At 34.1% G+C, this 20,123-nt stretch overlaps 1 protein-coding gene across 3 annotated transcripts in view; it reads right to left on the bottom strand.

Moving 5' to 3' along the window:
• The window catches only part of PIEZO2 (piezo type mechanosensitive ion channel component 2), a 557,384-nt gene that overhangs the window by 287,892 nt on the left and 249,369 nt on the right, over positions 1-20,123 (bottom strand). For all 3 annotated transcript variants that reach the window (XM_069099626.1, XM_069099625.1, XM_069099627.1), the window contains exon 4: positions 896-938. In XM_069099626.1, the coding sequence (XP_068955727.1) occupies positions 896-938 (43 nt within the window). The remainder of the gene's footprint in view (positions 1-895; positions 939-20,123) is intronic.

Here is a 20,123-nt window from a genome sequence, read left to right as displayed (position 1 = left end):
AGAATCTAGAGATATTCATTCATGCCATACCTAAGCTGCACATCTGTACTTTTAGACAATGCATGTGGACGCATACAAATCTTACACCATGAGCCTATTCCTCATTTTTCAACATGGAACATCTTAGAATAAATAGATCTTCACAGAGATCTATGGATAGAGAGAAGGAATGGTTCTAGTGAAAATGAATAGAAGGTAAAAAACCAATAGGAATAAAATTTATGGAAGAAGGAGGAAATGAAGGGTTCCCATTTTGGGAATTTAAGATCCTCTTAGTTTCACTATGGAAAGAGTTCAAACTGTTACTCCTAAAGGTAAGTTAGATAGAGCAGGGTAAACATTAATAGGATTATTGCAGTCTATAAAGATGAGCGAACAAATATCAAAAACCTTAAATAACCTACAATGTCTTTATTTTTTACTTTAAACAAATCATTTCTTAATTCAATCTCCACCCATTTTGTGAATTATATTAAACCATTATTTTCTGTCGTTTGGATGTAAATCATCATTAGTTTCTCAGAGGTGGCTAGATAGTATAGTGGATAAGATATTGAAGGGTATTCAGAGTCGTCAGGTCTTAAACGCTTATTAGTTGTGAGATCATGGATAAGTCACTTAATGTCTTAGCTTCTCAGACAACTTACCAAGACCACATATGGTTAATTACATTAGTAGAATAAACTTCCATGTGGAGAGTTACTCCTATCATTGAGATTACTGAGAAAGGAAGGAAATAAGGAAGAAGAAAGGAGGGAGGAAGAAAGTGTGACCCAAATCATATACATAAGAAAGTTTTGCTCCCATGTAATAAATTTTATTTTTTGTCTGATTGATCAATTTTTGAATCACTCTTAAAGCTTTGAAGTGGATAAATCATAAATTCGCTGGTTACCTTTCAAAGCCAATCTGACGAAATGTCTTCTCCCATGTTGAGCCTAGGAAAAGAAGAAAAACTGATTTAAGCACCTCAGATATTATGTTTTCATCTATTTTTTCCATCCATGTTGGACATTTCATTTTGTTTTTTATTTCATTAAAAAGACATAGTCCTCATTACAAATACTTTAATTAATCTGCCCATTTGTATAATAATGTTAGTTGCTAAAGCTTAGAGAAAGTTATAATTATTTAAAAATGCTATATAAATCACTTTAAATTAGCATCTTTTAAAAATAATTGTAGATTGAATAATAGAATATTGTGGTTTTAAAAAATGGAAATAATTTAATGTCTGAGTTTCTACCACAAGCTTCTTATTCTAAAATTCAATGTGACATAGGATGTAAAATCATGTAAAAAAGACACTACACCATGTTATATCTCTCTACCCTTATTTTCCCTGATGCAAAGCACTTGGCTACTTTCAGAATTATCTGTAAATTTAATTATGACCCAAATAGCATAACATAATCCATATTATTTTATAAAAAAACACTGAAAATGCAAACTGTAAACTGAATTATTTAAATTTAAATTTGAAATTTAATGTAACTGGCAATATATTTAATGATTGATGCCAATAGAAAGCTGTGGAGAATTCTTTGACATCTCAATATGATCCATTTTACTTTACTACTTTAATTATTTCAATCCTTCTGATATACACAATTTCTTCAGTATTGGTACTTCCTCTACCAATACAACCCCTTCCACTTATTAACAGATGATTTTCAGGAGAGGATGTGGTCCAACATCCGATGAAATGATAAGCAGTTATCTGATGACGTTGAACTCTTCTGAAATGCTAGATTGCTCCTCAGATACGCAACACGAAGGCCTGCTCTGGGCCCATACTTTTTTTACGATGTTCTCTTCTGGAATAACCTTCAAGAACACAAGGGCACCTCAGTGTTGGGATAGAATTCTTGTAGTAGGGACTGCTTTATTTCACTGATATTAAGTAATGATAATGTTCATTTGTTTAGGTTAACTACTCGGAGTCCAATATTTTCCGGAGGCAATGTTTCAAAGTCCATTAATCCTCCTGTCTCCATGCCTTTTTATAGGTGACTGCCCCAACTTTCTGCCTTGTAGAATCTTTACCTTCCTTCAATTTACTTCAGTGAAGATTCCCCATATTCCAAGACTTTCTGGATTTCAGGTCCTCTCAGTTGTTAGTGCTTTCTCCTATTTGAATTTGTTTACATAACTTGGTATTTGCTGTCTATATTCATGTTGCAGCCCCCAGTAGTGTGGAAGCTTCTTAAAGGCAAGGAATTTTCATTATTTTTGCCTTGACAACCCTAGAGCCTAACACAGTGCTACATATCTAAGAAGGCACTTAAAATGGTCACAACCGAACTTAGCAGCAGTATATCCAAATCTGTAGTACAAGAATCCGTGCTATGTTTTAATGCACGTCTCCTGTGTTTTTTACCATTGGAAAATAAAATTCTTTATAAAATTAATATGAAGTGATTCTATGACTATTTAGAATTTGACAAAATTAATTTTTCTAAAGCTCATCTTAATATGAATGTTCAGGTTTGTGAGATGGCAAAATTCAATAAAATTCATGTTAAAATAGGTCATAACAGAAATCTACATGTTTAAAGGTGTAAATAGTATCACAGTAACTTTTGTCAGCTTCAATGTGATTAAGGAAATCATGCAGACTTATGCATTGTACTAAGTGAGCTACCTACTTAATAATTTTACCAGGTTGGCACTTCCTTTCTATACACTCAGATGGCATAGCAGCTTAAGGAACTGTGCACTGTTTAAAGGTCTGGGCCCTGAAGAGATGCAAACGGGAAGAATACTAGTACTAGGTCTCTGCACTAATTATTCTATCAACTGGGAATTTGCCTTTGTTTCATTCTTTAGATATGTCTCTCCTACCAATCTTCCTGATATCTCTAATCACTCAATGACTCCTGGGGATTGTGATTCACCAGAAAAAAATGGAGAGAATGAAGCAGAGTAAGGAAATACTAAGACTGGGGAAGGTTATTCTTCTGATTCTGGAGTTTTTCTTACTGGCAGATTCAAATTAGCTTCTAAGGTATTTTCTCTGGGTCTCTTAGAGAACAATTCACAGAATTATAGAATGATAAGGATGACCTCAGAAGTCACAAGAAAAAATTTCATTTAAATAGTACTTTAAATTTTGTAAAGGATGATACATAAAAAACTTTCATTAGATCCTAACAACTGCATAGGGAAGGTATTATCACCATTTCACAGATGAGGAAACTGAGTATCAGAATAGTTTACTAGCAGACACACAACTAACAGCTGTCAGACAGGATTTGAATAGGGACTTTCTCAGTCCAAATCTATTTGGACTACAACTACACCATGTTACTTTTCATTAATCTAACCCACATCTAAATAAGGATTCTCTCTATAAAGTAACTGACAAGTGGCAATCCAGGTTTTTTTTTTTCCTTGAAGAATGAATTCGTACTAAAGGGGACTCACTACTTCTCATTCTATTTCTAAAGGGATATATTTTTTGGGAAGTTTTTCTTGACGTTAAACTTCTTTACAATTTTCACTCACTGATCCTAATTCTACTGAAACTGCCATTACCTAAAACTCCAAGGATGTTTTTTTTTAAACTGCTACTGCATATAGTTACGTCTCCCATAAGTCAGAAATATAATTTCCGAACATAAGTCTAAACCTTACACTTATTTACATTGAATTTCATCTTATTAGAATTATTTCAATGTTGTAGTCTATAAGATTTATTTGGATACTCCATTATCCATCATGTCTCCTAATTCTGTATCCTGAAAATATGTCTGCCATTCTTCGTCACTGACAAAATTGTTAAAAAGCATGGGACCAAGCACAGATCCACGAACTACTTTACTATGGCCCTCCAAACTGACATCCAACAATTAATAACTACTCTTGGAACTGGTCATTCAATCATTTCCAAGTACACTTGGTCTTACTATTATCTGATCTCCCTCTCTTTACCATGTCTACAATGATACCATGAAAGATTTTGTCAAATGGTTTTCTGACATTCAGATAAACCAAATACATAGTCTTCTTCTGACAATTCTAGACAATCACTGTCAAAAAAGTAAATCATCTATTCCTGATGAAGCCATCCTGGCTCTTTGTGGCTACAGTTTCCCTTCCAAAATGTTCCTTAACTATCTATTTAATAATATTTTTGATAACTTTGTAAGAAATCAAAGTCAATCTCATCAGCTTACAACTTGTATATTCTACTCCCTTTGCTTTTTTTGAACTTGAGAAAAACATTTGTAAAATTTTCTGATCCTGAGGTACCCCTACCATTCTCCAGGATCTTTCAAAGATCAGTTATAATGGCTCAGCAATCACAGGATTCATTTCTTTTATTACCCTGGGATATAGTTCACTTGACCCATGTGACATGTACTCAAAAAGAACATGTATTTATTTTTTAATCTCTTTCTTGAGATTCAACTTTTAAAAATTCATTTCCCTGTCTTTTCTTGTAAAAAGTTTCTTCTGCCAAAGACAACTGAAGCAAAACATCTATTTAGTTGTTCTGTCTTTTGTCCATCTCCTGCTATCATGATTTCAGCTAAACTGAATAGTAGCCATTTCCTTCATAACTTCTCATTTCTCCAACATAGAAAATAATTTTTGTTATTCTTAACATTTCCTGCCAGCCTCAGCTTATTCTGAGCTTTATTGCCTTATAATTCTTCTTACAGAAATATTTCATAACTTGCATTGCTTGCTCTTTCTTGATGGCTTTCAAGTTTCTAACTGAGTTCCTTGAGCATCCATATTGCTTTATGCCAACAACTTCTTTTCCTTTTCTATGGAATTGTTTCCAGTTGTTAACTCAAAATTTCATTTGTGATAGCTTCTCATTCATGCAGAATTTTAGTCGGTGTATTGATATATATATTCTCTGAATCCTTTTAAATTTGCTCTCCAAAAATCCTATAAATCTGATTATGTTTGGCTTTTGTCCCCTTTATCACAAATTTTAAGAGGTGTGGTCACACCCTCTCAAGGGTTCATATTATTTTGATTTGAAAAACCAATTCTTTTTTATTCCTAAAAACAAGGTCCAGAGTAGCTGTTCCCTTTCATGGTTTCTTCAACTTTCTGAAGGATGAAATTATAAGCCACTGTTTTTCATTGAGAGACAGAGTTCCAGAAAATACTGGGATAATTAAAATCTCATAATTAGTATATCTTTATCCTGTACAAGTATTATGAAATGTTTCCCATCTTTTCATTTATATGTTCCATTTCTTTTTCCCAGGTGGTATTTATTATATATGAGAATATGGGTTCTGTTTCTTCCTCCACTAAACATTAAGAATGTCTGGAAATTCATACTTTGACTAGAAATTAAAATATTTTCATTACATATTTTGACCAAGTTTAAGCATATTTTAAGCTACAAGCTCACATACTGAAAAAAATGCATAGTATTAATAAAGAAGTGAGTTATTTGCCTCTCAATCTTCTTGCACCAAACTTGCTTATTTTTTTAAAGTAAACCTCCACCCTGCTAGTCATCTAGCCTGGGAACCTCAATTTCATACATTGACAGGCTCCCTCAAATTCAGTTGCATTTTTTTTGCATTAAAAAGTTAGCAAAACACAGTTTAAAAAAAACTAATATTGAGTGGGAGAATCTGAGGACACTTTCTGATTTTTTTTCAGACTACCTGACTAACTTTGTGCAATGTTCTCTCTGGGCATTAATTTCTCCAATAAGGAGGTTGAACTGGATGACCCTAGAGATCTTTTCAGACTCAAAATCTATGACTTTATGATCTTACATCTTTTCTCCTCTCCACTCACATTGCTACCACACTAATTGAATTTATCATTACTAGTGACCTAGTTTATCATAATAGTCTTAATTAAGTTGCCTAGTCTCATTTCCCTCCCTTCCCTTCTAATATAATTTCAAATGTTATCTTCCCATGGCATAACTGTCACTGCATCATTCTCTCCTCTTCAGAAATTTTCAGTGGCTTCCTAACTTTCCAGGCAAATGGAGTTTGTTGTCTAGTCTCAAACTCCCACCTTTGTGCAGTTGTATGAGCTATTCCCAAGGCTTAAAATGGAGAGGTCCAAGGAGACTCCTAGACCCTAAATACACATGTATAGTGGTAAGAAATGTATGATGATCCTGGAAAGAATATTGTGAAGGTACAGTCAGGAAGAATAGGAGAAAACTAAGAAAGAGCAGTATATAAAATAAACATGATAGGGAGAGATCATGAATAGTTGAGGACATCAGGAAAAGCCTTTTGAAGAAGGATGTGGCATGTGGGTCCTTAGAATTGGGCCAGCACAAGAATGAGGGCCATTTTTTCTTTTTCTTTCTCTAAAAGATGATCATGGTCAAAGATTTAATCCTAGTGACAAAACTACAATGTTTTGCTAGGATGGTCCTCAGATAGCAGTAACAGTCTGTTTCTTGACTCATATTTGAAACCTCTCCAAATGGAGAGAAGCTGCTGAATTTTGTGCTCTGCTGACAGTCTTTGAAAAGCCACTGTTTTGACAAAATGAGGCACCAAAGGAGAAAAGAGTCTAATAATTGGTTAAAATTACTGTGAATTTATGAAAGATATTAATCAGACAAAAATTTTCAGCTAAATAATCAGGTTTTATAAATATCTCTTCATCATTGAAATCCATCAGAACATGGGTTCATTCAATATCTTGCTATGCTTCTTCTCTGATTTTCAAAAAAATCAGAACAAATGCTAATGAATAACACCTCCTAGAATTATTGGATGATGGCCAGCTTGCCTCTATAAAAATAAAAGATTTTTCGTTTATTGCCAGGGGTTGCCAGGTGGTTAAACATGCTGACTGGCACATGACACTGGTCACTAAACAGTCCTCATTGAAAACATATGGAAATTTCTCAGGACCTACATCTGTTCTGCCAGAAGTTGTATTAACATCTTTTTTATTTTATTTTTTTTTATTATTTAAGGAAAAATATTTGTACAACCAATCAAAGGAGCTACATTTTTACCACATGTTGGACTGCTCTGTCATATGAATAGGAGAGACAGATTTTATGAGGGAAGAGCAATGGTTTCTTTTTCTCCCTTTCCAAAGTATAGTTTGGTTTTTATTGTAATCTTTTCTTTTCACATCACCTATATTTCCCCTTATATTCTTCTGTCCTTGCTAAGTATTATTCCTTATTACAAAGAAATTTGCTTAAAGTGGAAGAAAAACCAGCAAATCAAATAAAAGAGTAAAATAATATGATGGTATTTCACTGTTCCATACTCATGGACCCCACTCCTACACCCTCCCATTGTAAAGGAGCGAGGGGAGGCATTCTTGAAAAACTAAGGTCTTTTTGAGGTTTTTGGACTCAGAATCTCAGAATCAAAAGCAGTTACTTAGTTAAACACATTCCTGCTTAGAATCCATTCTATAATATTCCTGATAAATGGCTATTCATCCTCTGATTGAGGAGTGTCAATGATATGGAATTTCTTGTAAGTAGCTCTTCCACTTCAAGCTAGATTGAATTGTTGATTTGCGGAAGCTTTTTCCTCCCGTTGAACTGAAATCTGCCTCTGCCATTTCTGTCCACTGCTCCTAGCTCTCTCCCTTTGAGACCACCATGGACATATTTACTCTTTCTTCACATGACAATCCTTCAGATAATTGATAGCTCTCATCTTCCTTCCCAACCAAATTTCTCTTCTCCGGGCTAACAATCCCTCAATCCCTTGCTCTTGTCAGCTATCATTACATCACATGGTCTTCATCCTTCTCGCCATCCCTCATCACTATTCTCTGAACACAATTCAGTTTGTCAGTATTTAAAAAGACAATGTTGGGGCAGCTAGATGGTGCTGTGAATAGAGACCTGGCCCTGGAATCAGGAGGATCTCAGTTCAAATCCAGCCTCAGACACTTAACACTTACTAGCTGTGTGACCTTGGACAAGTCACTTATCCCCAATTGCCCTGCCTTCCCCCCTCCAAAAAAAGACAAACCAAAAACCAAACCAAAATCAAACAAAAAGTAGAGTACAGGAAATCATCATCTCCTTTATTTAGAGGTGGGCAATTTAACCAAGAATAGGTGCTAAAATTAACCACTGTCACTACAGAGGTGATTAGAACATGTCAGGCCAACCTGCTATCATAGGACCTTGTGCATCCCTTCAGAAAGTCCTATGCCCTCCTTCAAACAAATATGAAGAAAAATCAAGCTGGCTATGACGTATTATATTGGCACTATACCACCACTGATATTGTGGTAGCAGAAGTACCAATTTTTTCTTTGGAAGATTTAAAGTAATATAAATAGATGAATAAAATAAACATTTGTCAGTTCAGTCAGTATAATAAAAAGATGTTCCAAAAGTCTTAGTTCATTTCTAGGAAACTTCTGTAATACTCCAGGTAAGAGGTGACATAAGCTCAAATTGTGTTGTGATCAGTCATTGGGATAGATATTAAATATTGTGAAACCAGAATAAGCAAACTCAGAATTTAGCAAGGGTCTTCAATTGGAGGCTATTCTCAATGAATCATCAGTAGTCCTACAGATTTGGTTTCTATTATGAATACCTTGTTGTCTAGTTCACAGTTTCAACTTCCAAACTTGTCTTTTCTTACATACATATGTCATATAGAATATAAACTTCCTATAATTAGTCTTTTGTTGTACTTACATAGGATTCCACATTCCACATTTTAAAACTTCTGTTTCAGGGTCTTAATTTCCTTTTAACAAGGCTTATCCTCAAAATCAGGAGATTTTCCTTTCATTCTTTATGGGTCCTGACTAATAGGTTTATTGAATAAGAGTTACAGGTAGTACCTTCATTACATGCTATGGGATGACAGGAAAAAAAGGAATAAAAGAGAGAGACAGAATGAGAGAGATGGAGGGAGGGAGAAAAAGAATGAAGGAGGAGGAGAGAGACAAAGAGAAAGAAAGGGGGAAAAGAGGGAGAGAGAAAGGAGAGAGATAGCACTGAACAAAATCATGAAAAATTGGCAGTGATGAGGTTTGGGTTCTCTTTTGTAGTAAATTCTACCTAAATTAATTTACTTATTCAGTGCCATACCAATCGGACTACTGAAGAATTATTTTGTGGAGCCAGAAAAAAAATAACAAAATTAATCTGGAAGAACAAAAGGTTAAGAATATCAAGGGAATAAAGGATAAAAAAAAAGTGGAAGAAGATTTCAAACTATATTACAAGGTGACAATCATCTATCTGATACTGGCTAAGAAATAGAGTGTTATATCAGTGGGATAGATTAGGTACACAAAACACAGTAGTAAATTACCATAGTAATTTAACACTGGATAAACCCAAAGACCCAAGCTTTGGGGGCAAGAACAAACTATTTATTTCGTTATCTGATTTGTTTTGGTCATACCCAGTTTACATGAAGTAATTCTTTTCCTTTTAGGTTTTTTTGAACCAAAATTTGCCTAATGTTCTTTTTTTCATTTATTTTAGTTTGAATCCTATGTGAAGAACTTGTCAAATATTATTACTAACACTCAGATTGTTATGATTTTAACCCTAAAAAAGGACAAAAACCAAAAACCTGGCAGATGTTAACTTGAGTAGAATATCAGGAAATCTTGTCATCTCTAATTGTACCAAAAGAGAAAAGCTACTGTTCAGTTCTTTCAGGTCCCAAAGGGTGTATGTTGCAGAACAGAATTAGACCAAAAGAAATAAAAATCATGGGTAGTTTAAATTGCTGGTTTAAAGTAAGTGGGTAGGTTATAATTATGCCATTCTAAAGTAATCAAATGAACTATTTCTAGGTATTTCTCTTTCTGCCAGTCAAGACATCATTTATTTACTCTTACCATTTGAGGAGAGTGGTGCACATTCCATTTTACTCATATGTAACACCAGCCAGCAAGGCAATGGAAGATGCCTTTTTCAGAAGGATGACATTTTGCATATGCAAGAAAAACAGCTTTTATTTGTGACTTTTCAACATCGAAGGATCAAGGAATAGAACTAGCAGGATCTGGAATGGAACTCAGAGGCCATCTAAATCAACTTTGTCATTTTGCAAATGAAAAATTGAGGACTGGAGAGGTCAAGTGACTTGTCCAAGGTCACAAAGGTTGTGAACATCAGAAATAAAAGTTGAACCCATGCTCTCTGACATCAGTGAATGACAGAATTCTATCAACTACACCAGATACTATATGGGCCCCCAGTACCTCTTCCAGAAAGGATCAAATGGATGAAATAATTCATCCACTGGTGACTTTTAATTCTAAGTAGTTTTTCCCTAAATTGTTTTAGTTAATAAATAAACAATTAGAAAACAAAAACAATTTCCAGAAGTGCTGAGTTCAATTGTCATTTTCATTTTGTAAAAATAAAAAAATCCAAATAACAGTAAGCAATGTAATAGATGAGGAATTCCATGGCAGGGAGGAGAACCAAAGGCACTAGACTTGGGTACTAGACTTTTTTCCCACCTTGGTCCTATTTTCCCTGAAGTGGTAACAGACACATATCAGAAGACATTTTTGTTTGTTTGTGTGGAAGAGGTAACATAGATTTCCTGTCAAAAGAAGTCTTGCTAATCACATCTTGCCTCCATTTAGCAATTAGAAATCATGATTCTAGGGTTAATTTCACAAAGAGAAGTAGCATATTTTTATACAACTCATCATATTTTAAGTCATAAATAAAGGCTCAATTTCTCAATATATTTTAGCCAGCTTTTTCCAGGCTTAAGGTGTTACCTTCATTGTTTTGAATGATTGATTTGTTTCCAATAGGAATGAATGCTTTTATTATACATGACTTAGACAATTTTCTTTTCATTCTTTCCTTTTACCTCTCTATCCAAAGGATCCTCCAAGGAAATAGTGTCTATTTAAAGTACTTTCAGAAAAACTGACTTAAGGAACAAATGGGAAAGGATAAGTATCTAATATCCTTTCCCTCACCCCTAGAGATTTTTCCCGTGTAAATTATAGGACCTGTATTTCTAGACAAAAGCTAATTCAGCATATTTATTGCTATGCTTTTCCATCTTTACAGCATAAGCAAATTCCAAAGTGAGAACAAATAATGGACTGAATATCTCAGAATTCAAGTAGGAAACTGTATATATAGGGTCCCCCCACCTTTTGAAAAATTTTATTAAAAATATACATTCAACACAAGTTAGGAATTTCAACTAATGATGTTATTTCTACACTTAATCCATCTATCTATCTATTAATAGACTAATATGTCACCTCTATCTTTGCTCCTCAGAATAAACCTTAAATTTTATGTTGAGGAATAGGTAACCTTTAATTTTTTCAATGTAATAATAAAAGCTAACATTTATTTGGTGCTTTAAGCATCGCAAAGTGTTTTACATACACACACATCTCTATCTCTATTGATATCTATATATCATCCTATTCAATCTTCACAACAGCCCACCCTATAAGAAAGGTACTGTCATTTTCATCCCTACTGTATGGATAGGGAAACTGAGAGTAAGAGAGTTTAAGTGACTTGCCAGAGTCACACAGTTTGTAAATATGAGGCAGGATTGGAATTCAGATGTTTCTGAGTCTCAATTAAATATTATATCCACTATACCTCCAGCTTTCTCCCTGTATTATAAGATAACATCAAAGAGTAGAAAAGGTGCCTACAAGCTTTTCTCCCTATAATAATTTTGTTTGCAGTGGAAATCTACTATATTAGAAACTTTTTTGAAGATAGAAACATTGCCTTATTTATATGGGTGTTCCTTTCCTACTGACAGGTATACAGTAGGCAATTAATACATCAGGTGTCCTGAAAGTCTTAGTGGAGTATTAAGGTTTAAAAGTTTTAGGAAAAAAACAAAAACAAAAGCCTTTTAAAGCTTAATACTCCACTAAGACTTTTGGGTCACCCTGCATGTTTCACTAAATCATAGAATCTCAGAATTGGGAAAAAAAAAAAAAAAACTTTAGAGACCATCGAGGGTTAAGTATACCTGAAAAAAAAAAAAAAAACCTTTTGCAAATATTCCAAATTACATAATGCCCATGTACCTCTAAGCTATATCCTGGGCTCTCTTTTCTTCTCTCTTTACTTTATCTCTCAGTCATCTCATCAGATGCCATGCATCCTACCTATTTCCACAAAGATGACTCCGACATCTATGCATTCAGTCCCTGTCACCAACTACCTGCTGGATACCATCACCTGAATGTACTTTCTCATAGCTTTTGGTTGTGGTGATAAAATAATTCAACCCACAATTAGAGAGACTGAGGCAGAGCTCTGAGTCTATGGTACTTTAATAAATGATCCATGGTTCCTTTAAAAGTGGACCTCAGATCTTCCTCACAATCTGAGATGCCTCCTCCTTCCAGGGCCCTATTTTTATAGGGTTAGATATCTAGACATTCAAGAACAGCTATACCAAATACAGAATAATTCCAATGGTTGACCTATGATGCATAAGCAAAATTAACTTGTCAGCAAGATTACGATTTGGGTGAAGAAAGGAATATCTCCACTGACTAAGTGGTCATAGGGTGGTAATAAGATGGACACCGCTCATGTTGGACAAAAGAGAATGGCCCAGAAGTACTAAAATAAATCTGGGGGACTTTCCATGTAGTTGAGTCACCTCTACCACATTGGACTTGGGCACCATGACAAGGAAAAACAAGAGTGGAGCGTGTCTAGCTCGCTTCCTATGATTAAACAAGTGATCTTACCATCTGCAGCTCACAGCTCAAGGGCCAAATACCAGAACTTATAATCACTACGCCTATCATATAAAATTGATTGATGCTGATTGGAATAAAGTAGAGGTCCTTGATAAATCAACTTTCTTATAGTCTAAAAACTCCTTTTCACTCTTAAAAATTATTTAGTATTCTCCAAAGAGTTTTAATTTATGTGGGTTATAGCTATTAATATTTACCACATTTGAAATTAAAATATTAAAATATTATTATAAAAACAAATTTGAACTCTCATCATTCCCTAAGATATTATGGGGACTCCCAGGCACCCCTGAACCAAATGTTGAAAACACTAAAAAGTTGAGTTCCCACTGCTGCTATCAACTGCCCTTCAGTTTACTGTCCGTGAAGACGGCTTTCAGTATCAAGAGGTTAAGTGACTTTTGCAATAATGTATAGGAGTCAAACTTAAACATTTTTCTTCATGACTTTAAGGTCAGCTCTCTATCTGCTATGCTAAACTCTGTAGTAATTGTTTATTTCTCTGGAAGGGAACCAATTATTCTTTTAGTGATCTGTACTAGAATTTTGTTAGGAATTAAAATTAAGCAACTAAATTATAGTTTGACCCCACTATCATCCCAATCACTGTGAAAAATTGTCCTATTTTCTTTCTTTCTCCAACTTGGCTAATAAAATCCCTTTAGTTTTTATTAGACTTTCTAGGTATCCTTGGTCACTTCTGAATTGTAGTTTTATAGCCACAATTCTATATTATGATAATTGATATTTAACATCATTACTCTGAGCCATTAAAAGTTTCTAAATGAACAAAGATTCTATTATGTTTACTTCATTTGATTGACTGAGTCAAGAAAATGCCAACATAACACAATGTATACATATTTCCAACAAGTAATGAAAGAAACATGTTGTTCCTAATTCCTAGTTAACCAGAAATGTTATTAATTTACTTTATTGCAAAAGCAGTCTATATCATCAAGTTTTAATGTAAGTAAATAGGCTATTATGTAGTATTAAAATGGCAAAATTATGCAATCTGTCTTTATGCGACTCAAATGCATTTTTCACCCACTCATATCTCTCATTCATTCTCATTCATGTGCCATGAGGATTAATGGAAAAATATTCTTTCAGGGCACCTGGGTCAAACACCGTAGAAGAAGACAAACAGCACACTTCCGGAATGTCTTTCCTTTTGCATCAGCTCTTTTCCCCAGGGACTAGTGACCAACAACAGCTTTATTTCCAAAGCTTTGTTATCTGGTTAGCCTTTCAACTTTAGGAGTAAACATGAGGGATGATTTTTTTTTAATAATGGAGATTTGTGCAAAGTTTGATCAGAGTTCATGGCCCTGAAAAAAGCATCCTTAGGGATTCTGATTTATTGGCAGAGTACTGAAATTGGATAGAAACAGAGATTCATATGAAAAGTTTTCCTTGTCTGTTTAAAGCATAATAGGCATTACAGGACATCATAATAGAAAAGAGATAATATCCTAAAGGTTCCATAAGGTCTGTTTGAGAGAATGTGATGTAATACAATTGTTGTCACAGCCAAACTTTTTCTTTATAATTATGATCTTTACTGATATATAATATATACACTCATTATGAGCATTACATGCACAGAAAAGAATGTCTGACTAACTTCTTGGAAGACTGTCACTTTCAAATATTACTAGTTGGAATATATTCAATACATATTTTAACAATGCATGATAATTTCAACTCTCTTTAAAGGAAAAAAGATTTAGGTAAATCCTAACTTCTGAATTTTACATAAATGCTACCACCCTCCTCACATACACACACACACACACACACACACACATAAAATGACAATACATTTTTCTTATCCAGTTCATAAAACTCCTTATCTTTGTGGTTTTCTGTAGTGTCACACCAAAGAATTCAGACTGATACTGTCTACTTCTCACAAAATTTTCTGCTGACTTTAACTTCAGGGAACACACTCTTTAACTCATCTTCTATTTGGCCTAACCATTATCTAGATGAAATTTGAGGTACAAATTCGCCTCCCTTAGAAGTGAAATGGATCTGTAGAGGACAATTATTTTCTCTATTTTCTATAGAGGATCCATCCAATATCTTGGGAACTTTCAACAGTTAAGCTGTTTGTGTGTAATTCCTTACTCTCACTCTGTATATTTCATCAGACCTTCTTTTCCAGTCATATATGCCCTTGATACACTTTGCATCATTGCTACAACTACTTCTCAACTGTTAGTATGTTTAAGCCTCTTCCTATAATATGTCTTACTAATTCACTTTGGTTCATATACAACTTCTTTGAGGTATTGATGTTCTATGATTCACAGTCATCTTGCATCACTAGGAAAATACTGATCTTAAAAAGATTGGTTGTGGTGGTAGGAAGCAAGTTGGAATCATCAAAAGTGAATATATCTTCCCAAATTTATTCCAACCTACTTTCCTCCTCTGATTCCATCTTTTACTCAGTGGAAGTATATGAAGTTGTAAATTGAACATTACATTTAGTACTACTCTACAGACACAAAGTGGGCTGAAATGCATGGGTTTAGGCTGGGGTGGGGAACCTATGGCCTCGAGGCTACAGGTGACCCTCTAGATCCTCAAGTATTCTGTGAAGTTTGGATTCAGTCAAAGGGCCGTACACCTATGTGGACAGTGCTAGAAAGTTAATTAATGGCTAATAAGCAGGGCCTGAAATGCTGATGTTGACACCATATTACAAACCCAGACTAACCCATTTAAATAATTTAAGCGATAATAGATTTATATCTTTTCTCAAACACTGACCAATGTACTAGTTCTAAATCAGTCTATCAGCAACAAGAAGATTTGTAGTTTTATTTTCCCAGTAAAAATCATAATTATAAAAGCAACTAAGTAAATCAGTGCTTATAATAAAATGGTACTGAAGATATATATTTGCCTTTAGGACAGAAATATCCATTTAAAAACAATACAGTGATTCAATATATTCAAAGAGGAAAAAATAATTCAAAATGTATCGCAGTCTTTGGAATCTTCACAAAGAGTCAAATATCATCTTGGTAGCATATTTTCCAACTTTATATGTATTAGGTGCAATGACAACATAATTGTCTTTCAATATCATTAGGAATTCATTTTATCAGGTCCTAAGTATCTTAAAAATAAAAATTATTCATCATTTTATTGGGAAAAAGGAGAAAATGAAATTAACGCATTCTATTTTGAGTACACCAATTCCCTGCCCCACAATCATTCCACCCTCTTTAAAAACAAATACACTTCCTAACATTCTGATTTTTTTTTAAAGCTAGCTTATAAAAAGGGAAAAAGAGTTTCTCTTTGTCAGAGAATTTTAGAGATATGTGAAAATCTTCCTCAGGACATGTATTTCTTCCATTTTTCCTGGCTAAAATGTCCCATCTCACCCTCTATTTCAAGGCAGAGGGTTTATATTTGTAAATAACCTATGTAACACATTGCAATGAAAGCTGCATTTTGTGTATGAGGCTTGGGAAATGTCGCAAAAACTAAAATGTTCTCTTCCCTTTTGTGCTGAAATTCTACAGTACTTCACCTTCACCCCCATTTAATGGTTTAATTCGGATGCGCTAATGTGAGGAAAAGATTCTTAGTTTGTTTCGGCACTGACAAAAAAGATTTACAGCACTCCACTGAGGTTTTGGCTAACTGCAGTCTCCCCAGCTGTTGCTGAGAACCTGTCCATGCATCAGCCTTTATGTAAACACTCCTACCATTAACCACAGCTGCAGAATAAATCTGGTCCACTGAAAACACTCTTGTTTATGTGGTGTGTTTGAGCATCTCCCCTAACTGCCCTCTTGGGGATACAGGATTGAATGCAAGAAATATTATTAAAAAGTGTGGCATGACATTGGAAAATTATAGGGATCATCAAAGAAATTCTAAGAGAAGTCAAGATTATTCAGAATAGTGTAAGTATTTAGTAGGCTACATAGAACTTTCTGGATTATTAAGGCTGAGTTTTATTACTTTTTTGAATACTTTTAATACTTTCCAATACTAATACTCATGAGACTACTAAAATACCCACTTTGGAGAGCTTAGACATATAGCTATATGGGTATTCATATGCAAACATTTACATATCCTTGACCCCTGAAAATTGAAGTTGAATCTCTAGTCAATTTGATCCTTGCACCGCAGTTGAACAGAACAATACTAGTTATTTTCATGATATCTGGCCTAGAATATGTAGTCCCCAGAAATGTATAATATTTGAAATATGAACTTCTTATTATAAAGCTTTGTTTCCTTATGCTTAAGTCCTCAAAATAGTCACTTTTCCAATAATGGACATGTCAAAAAGGAGGATAACTTGTTTTAAATAATCAAGAAAGTTCTAAGCATTCTATTAAAAACTTAAAACTTTCAGAATTGCTTTGATCACAACCAGAATTTCTTTGCTTATTTTTATGACTTTCAATAAAGTACATGTACATATTAATATCCTCTAAAAGTATAATGCAATATAGTAAAAGTATAGTACAGCTATAAGCATTTTCATAGTATAGTATGGAATAGGATGGGATGGTATAGCGTAGCATAACTATCAGTGTTATATTATTATAGCATGTTATAGTCTAGTCCAGTTTCATATAGTAAACATATTTTGTATTCCATAGTATAGTTTTGCTAAAGTATTAGCACAATATATTATTATATAGTATGGTAGAGTTTAGTCTGGTATAGTATAGAGTAGTGTGGTGTAGTGTGGGATAGCATGGTAAATTACAGTGTAATTATTAGTATTATAATAGTATATTCTTAATATAGTATATTAGCATTCTTTTAGTATATTAGTATGTACATACACATGTAGATAAGTTGCTGATCTTCATGGAGTGGGGAGGGGGAGAGTGTTTCCATGCTAAGAGTTCTCCACATGTAAAAAATAACATTTATGAGATTAAAAAAAGTAATCTTTGCATGTGAAAAGGATTATGTGAAAACTCTGAAGTCTGTGTTGTTAATATCTTTTTAAAACAATTGGACATTTTTGCAGATAATTTATTACAAAGAATTAATTAAATGACTTTAAAGAATAACCAAGCAAATACATGTGTGATTATTCACTTTCTTCACCACAAAGGTTTCAAGTTTTCTGTCTCTTTCCTAGGCACAAATGATTATGGAATTATTCACTCACAACAACTGTTAGTAAAACAAGTCAACAGAGTTTTTCTGTCACTGATGAGGTGGATTTCTCTCTATCTAAAATGGAATGCAGCTGCTAAAGACATTATTTTGACCTCATTATTTAAATAGAAGAAATAACATTTTTTTCTATATAAGTAGAAATAAAGTTCCTGGAGTAGAATATAGAAAGTTCATAAAATGTTTATTTTTTTTTAACTCTACTGTTTGTTACATGCTTGCATTTGTAAAGAAGCTTACACTGCTTCTGGTCAAGTTGTCTGAAGTAATGTTGGTTTATTGTATAATGTGAGTTATTCATTAAAATTTTAAGCAAGTTCAGCTTATTAAAGTCACTCATGACTTCATTAACCTTCTTAGTAAATAAATACTGTCAATAAGATTCCATTAAAGTATTTTTATAAGATAAAAATATTGAGTGTTCATATAAAAGTTGTCATGATCTAAGTACTTTAAAAATAATAACTACTGCAATTTCCTCAGAACAAGAGTGAGGAAAGGTGAACAGGAAAAGGAGTAAAGAGATATAGGTAAATGACTCTGGAAGGAGGCCACTAAGGGAGGTAGACTTAAGTAAGTTAAATCAGGTTGAAACATTGCTGACTCCCAGGCTTAGGCTCTAGCTTTACTTGGCCCCACATGATAAATATTTTTCAGTAAAGCAATTTACAAGGGGACTTTTGTTTTTTGTTTTGTTTTGCTTTTCCTTTTAAGGACAGCAGATCATAATTTAAGAAGGGTAAAAAACTACTTTTAAATTTCAGAGAAAGTTGACAGATAGATGTGCCAAGAGGCAGGCTGACCCATTTCAGTGGGTGAAAAATTTTGTATTGAGTTGGGAATTAGAGGGTTATCACAACCGATGTCTCTCTTCAGACTATGTATACTTTGGGAGAACATACAATTCTCATCTGATAAGGAAGCCAAGAAGTAAAATTTGACATTAGGTACACTGGGAATACTAAATAGCTCCAGGAGCAAAAAGAGATCAAGACTTCACTGATTGCATCCTACCTCTTTCTGGTCTAGAAGGATAGGATGTGACACATTCCCCCCATTGCAGTAAACCTTATCACTTGGGTAGAATCAATGTGTGAATGAATGGAATTGCTGTAATTTTCTTTAATGACTTCCTCTTCTTGGTTAGTAACTCATAAGATGTAAGTCAATGACACATCATGCTGCATAAAATTCTTGACTTTCTTAGTGAAAAACAGTATTACTGGGAAATACTGCCCTAACAACTCACTGGAGTTGAATAATAGAAATCAAGAGATTTCTATTAAGCTGATTGATACCCAGTAGTGATTGGTTTAGGTTAGGTTAGGAATGCTTTTTGCAAACTCTGATGTATCTTATCTTTTGTTTAAGTATCTTTTAGGCTTGCAAAATACACTCTGAAGATTTCAAAGCAATTACTTGTATTTTGAAGGAACTTCTCTACTCAAAACTCCTACACCAATCCTCCCCTAATCCTCTCAGTAGAGAAAAATCACATCACACATTACTGAGGAAATATAGATAATTCCTGGTGAACTCTCTTATCTTCCCTGTTCTATACCTCAAAATTCCTTACCATCATTTTCCATTTTCTCAGTCTTTTCTCCTGTCTCTGATGAAGAGGTAGCCCTTTTCCTCACCGGGGTCAATAACTTTGCAAACATCCTTGATCCTATCCTATTTCTTGTCTTTTAGAAGATTGCTCCCATACTTCTCCCTCCTTTAATCTTCACTCCCTTTCCATAAATTTATTCTCTGCTGTTTGCCAAGACAACTAAGATTCTTCCATCCTTAGGAGAGGAAAAAAAACCCTCACTTGGTCCTAAAATTTTCCTCAAGCTGATATTCTATAGCTCTCTTCTATTGCCTATCTAAATTCCCAGAAGAAAAAATCTACCAAGATTCATTACTCCCACTTCTTTCATCTCACTTGCTCCCCAATCCTTCCCAATATGGTTTCTGACTTCATCTGTCAATTGCTACAAATTCTTCAAAGCTACCTGTGATCTCTTAATTGTCAAATTATATGGTCCTTTTTCAATCTTCATCTTTCCTGAACTCTTTTGTAGTATTTGACATCACTGATTCTCTTCTCTGCACTCTGGGTTTCAGTGTCATTGACTTATCTCTTAGTCCATTTCATACCTATATGACAGTTCCTTTTCTGGATTTAGAATAATAAAGACCGGTTCAAAGTCCATCTCACACACTCACTAGCTGTGTAGTAGAGGGCAAGCCATTTCTTTGGCTGCTTG

The sequence above is a fragment of the Petaurus breviceps genome, unplaced genomic scaffold (genome assembly GCF_028583685.1).
Source record: "Petaurus breviceps papuanus isolate PSGF00001 unplaced genomic scaffold, PetGlider_PUasm1.0 38, whole genome shotgun sequence".
Classification (NCBI taxonomy): domain Eukaryota; kingdom Metazoa; phylum Chordata; class Mammalia; order Diprotodontia; family Petauridae; genus Petaurus; species Petaurus breviceps.
The sequence above is the reverse complement of the archived record's forward strand: the minus strand, read 5'-3'. Positions and strand labels throughout refer to the sequence as shown.